General features: G+C 31.5%; 1 protein-coding gene across 2 annotated transcripts; it reads right to left on the reverse strand.

Moving 5' to 3' along the window:
• Nucleotides 1-587: 587 nt before the first annotated feature.
• LOC143080299 (solute carrier family 23 member 1-like) lies at nucleotides 588-14531 on the reverse strand. Of its 2 annotated transcripts, none has more exons than XM_076256049.1 (12): nucleotides 14430-14531; nucleotides 12117-12278; nucleotides 11243-11400; nucleotides 10252-10370; nucleotides 9018-9091; nucleotides 7618-7799; nucleotides 6686-6806; nucleotides 5619-5775; nucleotides 4473-4726; nucleotides 3826-3934; nucleotides 2766-2861; nucleotides 588-846 (listed from the first exon to the last, which is right to left on the reverse strand). In XM_076256049.1, the coding sequence occupies exons 1-12, from the start codon at nucleotides 14445-14447 to the stop codon at nucleotides 623-625; spliced, it is 1674 nt and encodes a 557-aa protein (XP_076112164.1). In that variant the 5' UTR covers nucleotides 14448-14531; the 3' UTR covers nucleotides 588-622. The 2 variants fall into 2 exon arrangements, with proteins under 2 accessions (XP_076112164.1, XP_076112163.1); XM_076256048.1 differs by having other exon boundaries at nucleotides 3826-4099.
• Between the last annotated feature and the right edge of the window lie 981 nt (nucleotides 14532-15512).

The following is a 15512-nucleotide window of genomic DNA, read 5'->3' on the forward strand; positions in this document are numbered from 1 at the left end:
TGGTACAGTCATTTAAGAAGAAAATGGCAAGTTAAACCAGGTTTTAAAGCTAGCTAAACCCCTACTGGTATAACAGTTGTTTATAGTTCCGTTATATTGACACAATTAGTAGAGCAAACAAATAGACATAATAGTCATTTGGTCTTTTGTATGGAGTTGTTCTCATAGGCAATCATGCCACATCTTCTCATTTGGATTAAGCAGCCAAAACTGTGTCAACATACAATACAAATGACTAAATAATTCAAACAAGCATGCACAAAAAAAAACAATTAAAAACGTAAACAAAAAGGTTAATATTTTTAGATAAAATATAAAAATATAGGTCTTATAATGCTCTTTCAGAAAATTTGGGTTACGGGATTCATTTTCTTGATACAAAACAAATTGGTAAACTTTCTACACATTCCTTTATAACGTTAACCCGATTACTTTCTATCTTTTTTATAATCGAAGATCGAGGATTCCTGAAATACACCTGATTTACCCTAAGTGACAAAAAGAGGTTATTACAGAATAGCAGTTACATCATTTATATGCTTTAAATGTATATGAATTAATCTAATTCTATTTAAAACAGTCAATACATTTGCAGAATTTAATAAGATGAGAAATTTCAATGTTATTGCTTTTCTTTATCTGACGTTAATTGCTTTCTGCATTTATAATTTTCTGGTGTGTATGTCGGAAATATCGGTAGATATTTCATACAAGGTATTTTATTCAAATATTTTGTAAATATTGGGATTTCGTAGACATCTAAATCTTCCTCTATCTGAGACTGTGTATCAACTGATTGACTTTCTCCTAGTGCCCAAGCAGCTAACCCACGCTCTCGTTTAGTTCCTAGAAAACAAACAAAAAGGCATGGATATTTGATAAATAAACATACGCTAAATACGTTCGCACTTTATGTCGCTGGGAAATGGGTTGAACAAAATAATAACCTTTGCAATTGTCAGGACTGCAATAAAAGCGTTGTTTTATTCAGTATAATGTTTTGATTTTGAGATTTGTGTGTAATGTACATCTGTAACGGTTTATTTCTTCCTCTGTGATATTTTATCCTGAGGATAATTTGTTCCGGTAATTTTTTTCCAGACATGGTATTTCACAGGTTGATTTTTTCCAGAGGAGTGAAAATCTATCTTTGTTATGCGGATAGTATGTAACGGTATATATTTGCCGTACTATATTTCACAGAACCGTGTGAAATAGAGTCCCATTAACTACTATGTAAGTTACTCAAAATCAATATATACCTGACTATAATTAAAAAATGTTTCACAAAGGTAGACTAAATTTGCATAATTTATCAAAGGGAGGTAATTATGAGCAATTTATATTTTAAAGACATTAAATTAAATATAATATATTTCTGAATCTATTTTATAGCGAAATTTTTATTTGAATCTTATTTTTTATGTATTCATTTATATAAAAAGATGAGTTACAACTTGATTTAATAAGACAGATAACATTTCACAGGTAAAAACTATCCAGCTGTCAAACATGCTTTTGTTCCAATATATTGTTATGCTATGATTTATCTGATTTCCATATAATCAACAACTACATCTCTGTCCCCAGACAAAACTATTTATATAGTTAAAAATATCATCATAATCAAATTCTTCTATTACTGTTAACAGTAGCAATATGCAACTATATTTCTACCTTACTTTTAAATTTATATTTGTACTGAGATCTGAAAACAACTCACTTTTACATGAATTTCACTAACCTTTTTTAATCATGATATTATTTTCACAATTACGATCTTTCGATCTTTGAAATTACTTCTGATTTTCTTCCCTATGTTTCATGATAATTTTCTTTTTAAAAGGATGATATTGACTTGAATATTTCAGGAAATTTTTTCAAGGATAATTTGTGAAATTATTTCCCATTATAATACATATTTTTTTTTAACAATTTCGCTTTATTTCAAATACACTATTATTATTTCATTGTATTTTTAAAGGATAATTTTTTTCTAATAACTATTCAATAAGTTTTATTTCCTCCGGATAAAAAAAATAACAACAACTACTGTGACATTTTTTCCTCCGGATCAAATTTCACCCGGATATAATTTTGCTTTACACATCCATCCTATAAGGTTTTTTTCAGTATATTGTTTTGTTTTTTGAGATTTGTGTGTCTTTTACACCCTTCCTACATTACTTCTCTTTTAACGTCTCGTTAGCAAGGTGTCAGTTAAACAGTTAATCATTTACAGTGTATAGATTACCCATGCCAGGCACTTGGTAGTCGTATGCGTATCAATATTGACCGGCCATATTGTGCCAAATTGGGTTAAAGAGAATTCAACGGTTATTTATTATTAATCAACTGTTTTTTTCTGTTTCTTTTTACTGTTTATTTTTATAAGGAAGACAAAAATTCAAAAATTTTGAGGGCAGGCTAATGGTATCTTAATTTGTTAAGCTGTGGTATAAGCCTAAAATAGTTTGGTTTACAATGACTGAGAGTAATGTTTATTATTCCGAACATTTAAACATGTACCATTATTGTTGTTATCGATTGCATTATGTTGCTAAATAGTTTGTTTTTGCTTACTGTTTTTATTGTACATTCTTTTATGCATCTGTTTTATGATATGAAAAGAAGATGATTGTTTTCTCCCTCCACATGTATATGTCAAACAAAGCTCATACACAGTTAAAAAGGAATACATCATAAATGATCATTTGTTTTTTTCAAAACTTTCAAGATTCGCGCAAAATTAATTTTTTGTTTACCTTTCAGAGTGTTGTCAAGAATGAAAGCTACGAAACCCCCAAAGAATGAGGGGTTCGTAAGAGTCATCATTAGAAATTTGTCGAATTCATCACTGCCTGCAAATAAAAATGCATCTTAATTACGACAGCATGTTTATGTGGGTGATTTCACTAATAAAACACAAAGACATTTAATTGCAAAACTCTAAAAATCTTTTGCATCATTTTCAATATGTGTGGGTCTTTGCATCTCCCAAACAGTAATGTGTTCAGTAATACTTATATACATGTCTTTTACTTACATAGTATCTGCCTGTACTGCACATGATCATGCTTAAGCTAGAATACGTTAAGCTTTTTATGAGTTTGATGACTGACAGTCTATCAGCAGTAAAGTCCCTTTTGGGATATTTATTGAAAATTACATAAAGATATAGTCATAAATGTACTTGTATAATGTTTCAAGTAGCATTCTGAATTGAGCCTTGCACGCAATGCCTACATGACTTCATTGCGTTCAACGCTCAATTCAGCATGTTGCTTGAAACATTATATACACGAGTCAATACATCAGTATCATTTAACCTTAATTTCATATAAAAAACTTAAGGTGGTACCCAACACTTTAGCTAAAATTAATTTGGGTCGTTTAATTTTCTTAAAATTTTGACAAAGTATTTACTTTTACCCTTTTACAAAAATATAAAAATTTCAAAAAATTTGAACCAACTATTTTATCAGCAAAATTACATTGGTTATATAGCAGTTTGACAAACAGTTATTTTGATCATTGAGAAGCTTAATATTCCCTTAACAACACAACGTAATTAAAACGTTTAGCTGATTTTACAGAGTTATCTCCCTGTAGTGTTAGGTACCACCTTAACATATTCTTTTATGTATACTGCGATAACACATACAAGTGACAAAATACCCAAATATACTAGTTAACATATATATGCATTGTCATCATAATCGTGACATGCATTTGAGCAGAGAAAAAAAGAAATAATGCCTGTTTTATGTATTTTTGGCTAAAACGGTGAGGATTTCGAATTATAGAAATCACAAGAAGTATTACCTGTCTTTATAGCAGTTGAATTCTCTTTCACCCAATTTGGCACCATGAGACCGGTCAACATTGAAACACCAACGACAGCCATGTTTCTGGTTAAGTTTATATCTACAAACTGTAGGTACGACAACATAATTCCAATAAAAAGTCCAAAACTTAAGATACTTGATCCACCTAAGACGGGATATGGTATGGTCACAAAAACCGCACCCAGTTTACCAATGACAGCACATATCACTAGCTGTATAGCTAACATCTGGAAAACCCTCCTACTGGCAACCTGTACTTCCGACATAAATAAATAACAAAATATGCACATCATTTTTACCAAATAAACGGACCTGCAAGTGTTCTATTGGAAGGACAGATTCTTGAATGTTGAAGAAGTAATAATGAAACCTCGGAAAAAAAGTTAAAGCACGAAAAGGAGTTCACGTGAAACCTTTCACAAACATGGAACTCAAAAGTCATGTTATAAAATAAAGTAACAAATGATTTATCATCAATAATATTTTGAAAGATTCTCATTGGGATATTAAATATTGTAAGTTCGTTGGAAAGAGTTTGATATAAGGTTAATATTTAATATAAAATACAAGATAGTTATACAAGTGTGTGTTTTCATACACTTATTACTTTTTAGTTTTACATACCCTAGTCATACCAATGAGTCCTATATTGTTGCTGTATGTAGTTGTGGCATGCCCTGCTCCAAAGAATCCAGCAATCATGGACATGAATCCTTCCATCATTATTCCTCTGTTCATAGCAGATAATGGCGGAGGCGGAAGATGAGACAATCTCGCACATGCGTAATAATCAGCAATAGATTCAATGACTGATAATAAAGTAGCTAAGAAAAAAGCCAGAAATATTCCAGTGTTGAATTCTGAATTTCCAAACTGACCTGAAATCGATAATTATTTGACCTTTCTGACCAATATTGAATAACATACTTCATAAAGTGTCTGAAACAACGTGTCATAGAAGATCTTCTGCAAACATATCGATGTGTTTTATTCTATTTACAGCTATTGCTATCTGCGAAGCACTGTAATCACCCCATGTTTTTGTGAGGTTTTTGTTGCTCAATCGTTAATCTTTTTAAGTAGTGTTTTGCATATGCCAGTTGTTTTTCATTCGTTTGAGGTGTTTGAGCTTTTCATTTTGCCATTCGATAATAGACTTTCAGTTTTGAATTTATCATGGAGCTCGGTATTTTTGTCATTTTACTTTTTCTTTTCTTTTGTAGATTTGGTTTTCTTTTCGTCTTTTCGTCTTCCTTGTGTTTTTTTATAATGTTGTCAGTTTCTTCTCAACTTTAATGTTTTAATGGTTCCTTGGTATCTTATATATGTTCCAATTGTCGTAACCACTATCCCGTCCTGTTTTCATCGTATGTGACCAACCGAATTAGTCGTATATCCGGGTTTGTACTTACATGAGCAAAACGACTGGTGCCACTAAGGGAAACTAGATGTGCTAACTCGTACGGAGCACCCATGATCACCCCCGATTAGTAGTCTTGTTCGTCTTGTACAGTCTTTATTTTTCTATGTTATATTTTGTTTTACCTTTGTTACTCTTTCAGTCGGTTTTCGTTTCATGCCATGGCATTGTCAGTTTGCCATGGCATTGTCAGTTTTAATATAGCTTTGGTATCTTCAAATTCTTTTTTTACAAACGTTCAGTTCAGTTATTTCAAATCTATGAGTAAGTCGATATTAGTGACTCAATATTTCTTACTCAAGTAAGAATAAAAACTATGCTATGCTGTTTACTAAATGTTGATTACTTACCGGGATAAGGTACAGTCGCCCATGGCGTCCTTTCTATAGTATCGGCTCCAAAGTCAGTCCTAGTTTTATACTGCTTGTCATTTGGATCAGAAGTCAGTGCGCCTGCGTATGTCAATATACCACATACACTCCAGCCAATCAAAATTGCAAATAAAATCTGAAAGAGTCATTTGTGTCTGAGTTCAAACTAAACTCGTGATTTTTCCAGCCTAGGATTTATGTACCATTTTCTTAATAATGAAATAAAATGATAAGTTAAATCTATTCTATTGCAGTATATGCTTTGAATTAAAGTTTTACACAATACATGAAGTGGATATATTCGTTAATTTCGCATAGGCGGATTTAGGGGGGCCCAGGGGGCCCGGGCCCCCCCTTTTTGGGAAAAAATTTGGTTGCTTATATAGGAAATCACTGAAGCGTGACTGGAGCGGGCCCCCTCTTAGGTCAGTCAGTGGGCCCCCACTTATGAAAATTTCTGGATCCGCCACTGTTTCGAACATTAAACAGTTCAAAAAATTTACATATGAAAAATGTTGAATTATTAGTAAAACTTTTCAGGAGTCAGTATTTCGATTGTTCATCATTCATCTATTATGAATTAATAATTATTAAGAAATTAAAGTTCCAACTCTTTTGGCAAGTGGAATTGTGCTATTCTTTCTCTGTCGCTTTTGGTCATATAGCTTCTTATGTATATAAGTATGTAAGTTAAAAGGCCTTGGTGGCTAAGTCGTACAACAAGTTCATCTAATGTATCACTAGCCTGTCACCACTCAGTTTGTGCGTTCGAACAGCAATCGTGGCAGCTGCACACCGTTCGACTCTTAAATGACTAGGAATGTCACTTTTCCTGCTGAAGGTCGGTGGTTCTCTCCGGGCTCTCTGGCTTCATTTAACAATAAAATCTTACAGTCACAGTTTTGTTATTTGTGCTGAATGTTGCGATAAATACCAACAATTACTTCAAGTATTTTTACAGTCTTGGCTTTCAAATTTTAAAAGTGACATTTTATTCTTAGCATATAGTTCATAGCTAGACACAACAAGCTTAGTTTTACACGTACCGCTAAAACCTGTTGCAGAGGATATCTTACAATGTGGCATCCTCGACCTCTTGTATACATTGGCAGTGGCATATTCCATCCATTCAGGTATACAGCAAGAATGATGGAAATCAAACATGTTCTGTTAAACAAAAAAATAATTTGTGAGTTGTTGGAAAATATATGACTCTATTAGAAGACAGACGATGTTAATATCCTGTATAAAATCTTTAAATAAAATACAAAATCTACTCATAATTAAAAAAGTTGATTTTCCAAAACTTCCTAAGAGAGTTTATGATTTGAGTTGATATTCTATGGAAAAATGAAAACAACACGTTTAATAATGTCATGCGTTCGAAGCGCTTTTCTGGATTTACCTTCATCAGGAACGCTCAAAGCCAAACATTTGAAATCCGAGGATGTATAAGGGACGACATCAAAAGTTCAATGAAGGATAAAAAACTTAATTCACATAGTTTTTTCACTGACCCCCCCCCCCCCCCCCCCCCTTCTTAACTTAATTTGGGAAAATATTGATTTACCTATATGGATATATGTAAAATCGATTTTAAATTAACTAAACTTGCAGCTTAACCCCCCCCCCCTCCCAATTTTCCCCCTAACCCCCAAACTATTTTATTTATGTTTTTTATCCTACATCGATCTTTTGATGTCGTCCCTAAGTACCGAAACCGTTGAAGAGCTATATGTTAAAAATACCTAAAATAAATAGCCAAATTCTTCTAAAGTCAATTTGGCCTGAGGGAGTTGAAACCTTAGCTTCTTAATAATTTCAAAATATAGCTACAATTCTAAATATATCTATATTTGATCTTAATATTCATGAATTATCAAAATAAATCAGATTAAGAAAAGTGATTGAAAACCAACATTTTGAATCCACATAGAAGTGTCTACTTGACTTTGTTTTCATAAGTTTATATATTTACCCTGCTGACACACCCCATTGGGGTTCACAAAATGTATTCATAACTCCATTCAATTCTATGCCTAATAGAAGCAGTGTTGGGACAACTGTAAGGGGTCCTACAACGTTTAGCAGCACACCCACTAAACCAGTCAAACCTATCAGCATGTGTATTCCTCCAGCTAATATCAAGCTTCCTTGCATCTGTTTTGATAGACAATGTATGTATGTACGAAGTTTTGGAAAATTATCTCTACAATTGCTTTTAATCCCTAATGCTTTTATTTTTTTAAATAAATTTCCTCTATTGTGTGATCTGTAAAGAAATGTTATTTCATGCAGATAAATGTGGTGTATGCACAATTAAGGTCATATTACAGTAACTGGGTCATGTCACCGGTTTTTTAAACAATTATGGCATGCAAAACTAGGAATAACATAAAAAAATAATTGAAGGAATTCCTCCATAATAGATGAACACGTGTATAGAAAGCACGTAAAAAAATACCCATTGTCATAGACTCTCCAAAACCAAAACATAGTTTTCTTTAAAAAAAAAGTTAAATCATAAACATACTGAACTTCGAGGAAAATTCAAAACGGAAAGTCCCTAATCAAATGGCAAAATGAAAAGCACAAACACATCAAACGAATGGACAACAACTGTCATATTCCTGACTTAGTACAGGCATTTTCTTATTTTGAAACGATTATTTTTTAAAACTTCGTTAGAGAGTTTATGATTTGAGTTAATATGAAAATGTATATCCTTATTTATTCTTTAAGTTCATGCATTATCAAAATAAATCAAATTAAAACAAATGATATGCTGCTCCAAAATCATTCACGATAAATGATATATGCATATTGGCCTACATATTATTACAATAAGTATACAGGTAAGGTTTTCAGGGATCTTGTTCGAGGTAAACAGTTATTGGGAGAGTTGATTAAAAACAATTTGTATTCACTAAATCAGAACGACCGTTAGTAAAGACATTGTCTAATGCAGTAAATTGTTCTCTTGCTATATTCCCACTTTTCGCCTAATGCACTATATGTCTGTCAATATCAAGTCCTCTATTTTAAGATCATAAGTATGTCTCAGTTGATGAACAAGCAAACGATAAAGTAGAAACACAATGAATTTTGTCAAGCGATTTACTTAAATACTAATTTGATTTTTTTGCTAGATTTAATAGTAATATTTGAACATCGTCCAACTGACTCCTTTGCCTAGACTTGATACATTTGGACCAAAAAGGAACAAAAAAGATTGTTCAACACAAGAAAAGCGCTTTGCTTGAAACAATGATATAGCAAAAGGTAAAATCACAAAAATACTGGACTGGTACAAATCTGACATTATTTGAGACCAGAACCAAAAACATAAGCAGAACATATATAAATTAATCAATTTACCGCACGTAACTTCGGTAATGCTATTTTTTCACGATATCCAACTATGTCGGGTTCATCTGTGGTAAAGTTTTCTCCTAAAATAAAATAGACCCCGATTGATCATTGTAATTTTTATCATTATTATGCCAATCTTTATTGACGTTATCTGTTTACATATATCATCGTTTATCTTCGAACAAATATATTACACAAGTACACACCCGTGATATCGCGGGTCCGTGACTGACTTAAAGTATATAACTATGCATAAGCCTTATTTTAGTAATTGGTATTGTCATCTGATAAAGTCATGTCGATTATAAGATACACAGTTATTTTTGCTTTCAAATCTTTCTGTTTGAACCCGTCGACCTGGAACTTATCAATTATTGGTAATATTAATTAGTTGGAAAACAAAAGGTCCTGGCTATCCAGGAATGGAGTATTTTTTAATCAACAGCATTGTCCTATATTAGTTATCTTAGAAAGTCTTGCTGATTGATGAATACAACTACAATAGGGAACAATTTGACAATGATAGAATTTAGTAGTGTCAGTCCTTTGATTATGACCCGTGTATATAGCAAAATCCTAAATACACCGTTTGGTGGTGCGCCTGTCAAATGCGGAACGTACATATAAGGTAATAGGTAACAGGTGAATATACTATTGGTAGCGGTATCGGATTCGACCCGGAACTTGTTAATTATTGGCAATATTAATTATGTGGAAAACAAAAGGGTCTGGAGTGGTGTAATTTTTAATCTACACCATTGTCCTATATTAGTTTTATATAGAGTTGAATTCTTTGATTTGTCGTTTTTACCCGATGACGGCTGACAAATTGGACCTCGTAATTTTAGTATTATAGATATAAATCAGTGATATGTGTTTTTTAAATTAATAATATTTTTTTATATTTGTAGAGAAAATGAGATGAAATCACATAAATTTTTTTATAGATAATTTGTATTCCAGCAATAAAACTTGCTCAGTTCATAAAAAAAACTTTTACATTTTGTGTCGTTTGCAATTAAAGATGCAAAAAAAAACTTTTATTCTAGTTTGAAATTGACAGTTCATTTTAGTATTGATGTTATTTCTGTTTCTTTATAACAATTATATGTTACTGGAAATTAAATGCAATAGCAATTTTGATTTTAAGGTTAAACGCATCTTCAGTTACCCGAATCATTGCATAAAAGATATTACCACCATAACACATTGTTCTTCACAGAATCATTAGGTACTGTACCTGTCGTTGCATTGAAGATTACTTTGTTCCACATTGGTTCACACTTCCAGTCTGGTAACCCTGATATCACTAAAAGTGGCACAATATAGGCTGGAGTAGGACCTTGATATACCGGTAATCTATTATTAAAATGTTCAACTATAGATTTTTGATAATGCTGAAATTATTACCAACTGTTTAGTGTCAATTGTGTGGCGTATTATGTTATTTGTATTAAAACCGTAACATGGACTATATACCAATTAGCATTACAAGCAGAAGCATTCACTTCGTTCTTTTTCTGTCCGTTATACTGTTCATTAACTGCAACCATCAGGTCAATAGAAACCATTCTGAATATATATTCGTAACGTGTCTAGTTTAAAATGTCTCTTCAATAATAACATTGTCGAAGTAACGTGGTCGTCGATATCTTAATATTTTAAATAATAAGCCTCGTTCTAGTTGATCTAGATTATGATCTGGACAATGCACTCACTTTTCAGACCTTCAATTTTTTAAAAATTGAACAATCCAATATCAGTAAGTTTTGCCTTGAATTTCATATGTTTAATGGCTTTTAATCCTCCAAAATATGTCGGCCTTAGACTTCACCTATGAGAAAAGCAGGTTGAGATAAACGAAACAGTTATCCTAACCCAATATGTTCATTACAGTCGTGATCATGATATTGACGCTGTTTTTATTGCTTTACCGTTTCTGTTGCGTTATGCATAGTATGCTTTATCAGTAGTCAGCATTTGTGTTGACATAATTTATCATTGATATAATCACAATAAAGATGTAACTGTTACCAAAACTTGGATATTTTCGAAATACTTAGGATTTCTTCCTCATTAATCGATTACCTTAGCTGTAATTGGGAAAACCTTTCTGAATTTAAGGCCTTCAATGCTCTTTAACTTAGTTCTTTATTTTAGCCATTTTAACTTGTTTGATTCGAGAATGACGCCGATAAGAACTATCAGAAAAATAAGAAAACAAAACTCACCTCACTCCAAATGTTGTTTGAAGAAATGTACAGACAGCCGATAAGAAAATTGTTGTTGATAAGAGTTGTGTTTTGAGATCGTTGTCATCCTCTGCGCAAACTGATTGGGCTACCATAATGGCTGACATCACACAGAACGGCAAAACCATTAAAGTTTGCTTAATTTTTTTATAAAAACAAATAAAAATATAAAAACAAAAACGAGATGCGATGTGACTTAAAACTCTCTGACCCGCGAAATTTTAGAACCGAACCAAAATAATGAACAACACTAGTGCGGAGAACTAATTCCAATTAAATTGAGGGAAATATCTGCAAATACTGCCAAATTATTAGGAAAACTTTACCTCGGACGACATTGATTGTATTATTTTGACCCGTTTAATTCTATGTTTACATGATGCAACTTTTTTAAATTTTAGGCTTTAAAAACATCTAGTTTACCTGATGAAAGTCATCGTGTGAACGAGGATTGGTTTCTTACTGATTTGTTTAGTTTTTTAATTTGCTCTATGCATACGTTTGTTTATAAGTCAAAAATGCTGATAATTGATATAAAATTCTGCGTTTTACGACCAATTAATTACGTAATATCGAAATTGCACTAAATTAGATTCTAAAAGGGTATCATTTCATTTTCTAAACTTGTGATGGTCGCTACCACCATCGACGAATAGACATATATTTATTAGTTTTAGAATTATTTTAACTTTACAGTTATTGTTATTGTGGATGCTTAAGATAATTTCAAAATACAAATTGTAAACTATAACAGATGTACAAATGTGGATATTTTCTTTTGTTCGTGATCTGAATTTCATTTTGTTTGAGTATCTACTGAAGCTTAATCTTCTATTGCAACAAAATGAAATACCTGCAGAGCGAACAGCAATGTCATGTAAAATGGTGGAGAATCGCTGACTTTATATAACAATTTCCAGCTATTGTCTTCTATTTCTAACTCAATCTTTTCATTTCCTACATTGATCTTCTGTGTCTTTTGTTCAGCAATAGATGGTTTCTTTCCTAAGATATCCTGTAAATCGACAGCCGAAGATTTACCACGAGTTTTTAAGTCATCATGTGGTTTATTTAGACGAATTGTTTTATCCTATAAAATAGTTTTGAAGCTTGCTTAAGGTTCATGTAGACCTTTTTGGATAAATTGGCCTCCCTTACACCACAAAATTATTCTGAGAGCAGACAGCCCTGAGCATCTGACAACATTTTAGGCATACATGATCTAGATTTAAAAAAATCAAAAGCATTTCATGTTTCATAAAAATTAAAACTAAACCGAACTTTGCTGTGCACTTTTTCTTTATTCTTCAGAAGATGATAAAATAAACACCAGAGTTTTGATTGATTGATATGAATAGTTAAAAAAAAAGGCTTAACAAAGACAAAATCTAATAACAAAATGTATGAAAGTTACTTTTCTTACTTCATACATAAATATTTCTACAAACAGAACGATAAAAAAAAATAAAGTTATCATAAAGACAAAATAATTGACAAAGAAAAAAGTATTAATTCAAACACGAGAAAGAATAACGGAAATGAACAGAAAAAATACAAAAAAAAATAATAACTGCATAAACCGAATGTATGACATGTCATATTTCATCATAAAGCAAATGATTTATTAGTATGACTACCTCGACATATTTTTCCTATATTGTGCTTGTCTGTGTCAAAAAAAAAAACAGAACACACATTCCGTCAAATTAACCATTATCAATCATTGTGCACCTAGTTTTAGTGACTTTCGAGATCTTCATTCGGACTTTTCATATTGTCATTACACCAAAACTCTCTTGTTTATTGATTGGAGGTTTGGTACTATTAGTAGATGCTCCTTTATATATTTGTAGGTTTTATGGATGGTTGATTTTTACGAAATTTAACTGTCACAGACGATCAAGTCTATTATTTTGTCATATGAAAGTAGGTGATAAATACGAAATCACGTGACTATATAAAGAAGAAGACCTCCCAAAATATTATTTTACTCGATATCGAATCGAATTGAATTGGCGATATCGAATCTGTAGTCACACATGTTTGTAAATCAAGAAATAAATTCGTTGTCACATATTGCTATATTTCGTGCTAACGGATTCAATCATTTATCATATATTTAAAATTGTTACCATTCGGCAATCCTCGGTAGAATCCGCTACTCTCCTTCTATGGGTACGGAATCGGCCGAGTTGATAAGAATGAAATTGTTACATGTAAAAATTTATAATAAAGAATCAAATCCGCGATTTTTATAGCTTTCTTAAAAACAACTTTGCTTATGAAAAAGATATACAGAAAAAACTCTCCTTAATATATTTCATCAAGAATTTTGAAAATCATGATGAAGGATTAAAATCATCATCACGAATTGTATAATACCTTACAACAAATTTTAACTCGTTATTGTAGATTAGATTCGCCATTACATTTTCTTGCAAATTGTCAAAATGGATTTTTTAATTGAATTCGTTGTTACTTATTCAAAATTTTGTTAGAGCGAATTTAATCCGTTATCACAATTTTTTAAAGTCTGAATAACGAAATACTCTGAGTACTTTTCTATCCCAAATTCATGTATTTGGTTTTGATGTTATATTGGTTATTCTCATCGGATTTTGTCTAATGCTTAGTCCGTTGCTGTGTGTGTTACATTTTAATGTTGTGTCGTTGTTCTCCTCTAATATATCTAATGCGTTTCCCTCAGTTTTAGTTTGTTACCCCGATTTTGTTTTTTGTCCATAGATTTATGAGTTTTGAACAGCGGTATACTACTGTTGCCTTTATCTAACTAATTCTACATATTTGTTACAAAGAGTTCTGCCGTGATAACGAATTATACAATTCGTGATTATGATTTTAATCCGTGATAAGATTTTCTAACTTCGTGATCTCGTGTAAAATTTATATTTTTTGGAGTTTCTAAATTGGATTTCGAAATATAATAAAACTAGTCCTGCTTCATAAAACTTTAAACCTTGCATGTAAATGAGTATATGGTACAATACCACGAACAAGACAACTTCCTTATGCTAGTTTAAAAACAAATTATGCTAGCACTAAAACAAATCACAAGCACATATTATATAAATATAAATACATTTAGTAGCGCATGATATATATATTGATCTTTTTATAATGAAAACAGAATGTGTTTAGCTCTTACTTTGTCATCTTTTTCCATTTCAGGCTTCCCAATATCCAATCTGTCAAGAATATCGTTTTTAGTCGACAAACAACGGACACATTACATAGAAGCATCCATATTTCCGAGATGACATACATTTGTGAGTAAAGGTTATTTTGAAGTACAAATGGCTTACGGATATTGTGTTAACCATGCATACATTAAACTTTAATTGTGTTTCAAAAGTTATCTAGACTTTTCTTAATGTCAAAAAGTGTTAAAATTATCAGTATGTACATCTTTTTTTGGCTATATATAGTGTGACAGCATTATTATATGTAAGAATTGATGGATGCATAATTTGTTATTGAAAAATAACATTTTCCAGTTGAGTGATGAGTGTTTTTTGTCTAGAATTTGTCTAGATTTTTCGTCGTTGTTTTGATTACGTGTTATATCCTTTCCTGCTTGTAATGTTGAAGCGGGAGGTTAAAAGTAATGTGGTTTTTTCTGTTCGTCTGTTCGTGTCCTTTTGTCCTTTTGTCCAATTTTTCTGTTTGCTTCCTTTCATGCAGCTTCTTACGTAATTACATTTCCTGAAACTTTTGAAAATCTTACACGCGAGATTTACCTTTGAACGTTTGAATATATCATATTTAATTTCTGCTATACTCTAGAATGACAACGACTCTTTTATATGGTACAAGTTTGTATTCGGTTATGTGCGTCTAAACCTTTATCAGAACATTATTAAACACATTTTATGATCTATACCATATATAATGTCATTGTGCATCTTTCAGTTATTTTTTTTTAATTTTTTTTTTTTATTATTATGTTTTTTTATTGGAAGGGGGATGGGTGGGACCCAGATCATTAAGCTTTTTCTGTAAGTAAATTGAAGATTTTGCCTTTTTTTTTTGGTATAGGCAGGGTTTCATTTGTTGAATCCAACTGACAATACAACAAGTGAATTATCTAAGTGGCTGAAAATTGTGGTTGTATTATTTTTTTTCTGTCAATAAGTTGTCTCTGGATATCTGAATCACAAAAATGCAGTATTCCCAAATCATGAATTAATTCCTTATATCATTTACTTGATGACATTGAATCTCTAAAAAT

This window comes from Mytilus galloprovincialis, chromosome 6 (assembly GCF_965363235.1).
Source record: "Mytilus galloprovincialis chromosome 6, xbMytGall1.hap1.1, whole genome shotgun sequence".
Lineage (NCBI taxonomy): Eukaryota > Metazoa > Mollusca > Bivalvia > Mytilida > Mytilidae > Mytilus > Mytilus galloprovincialis.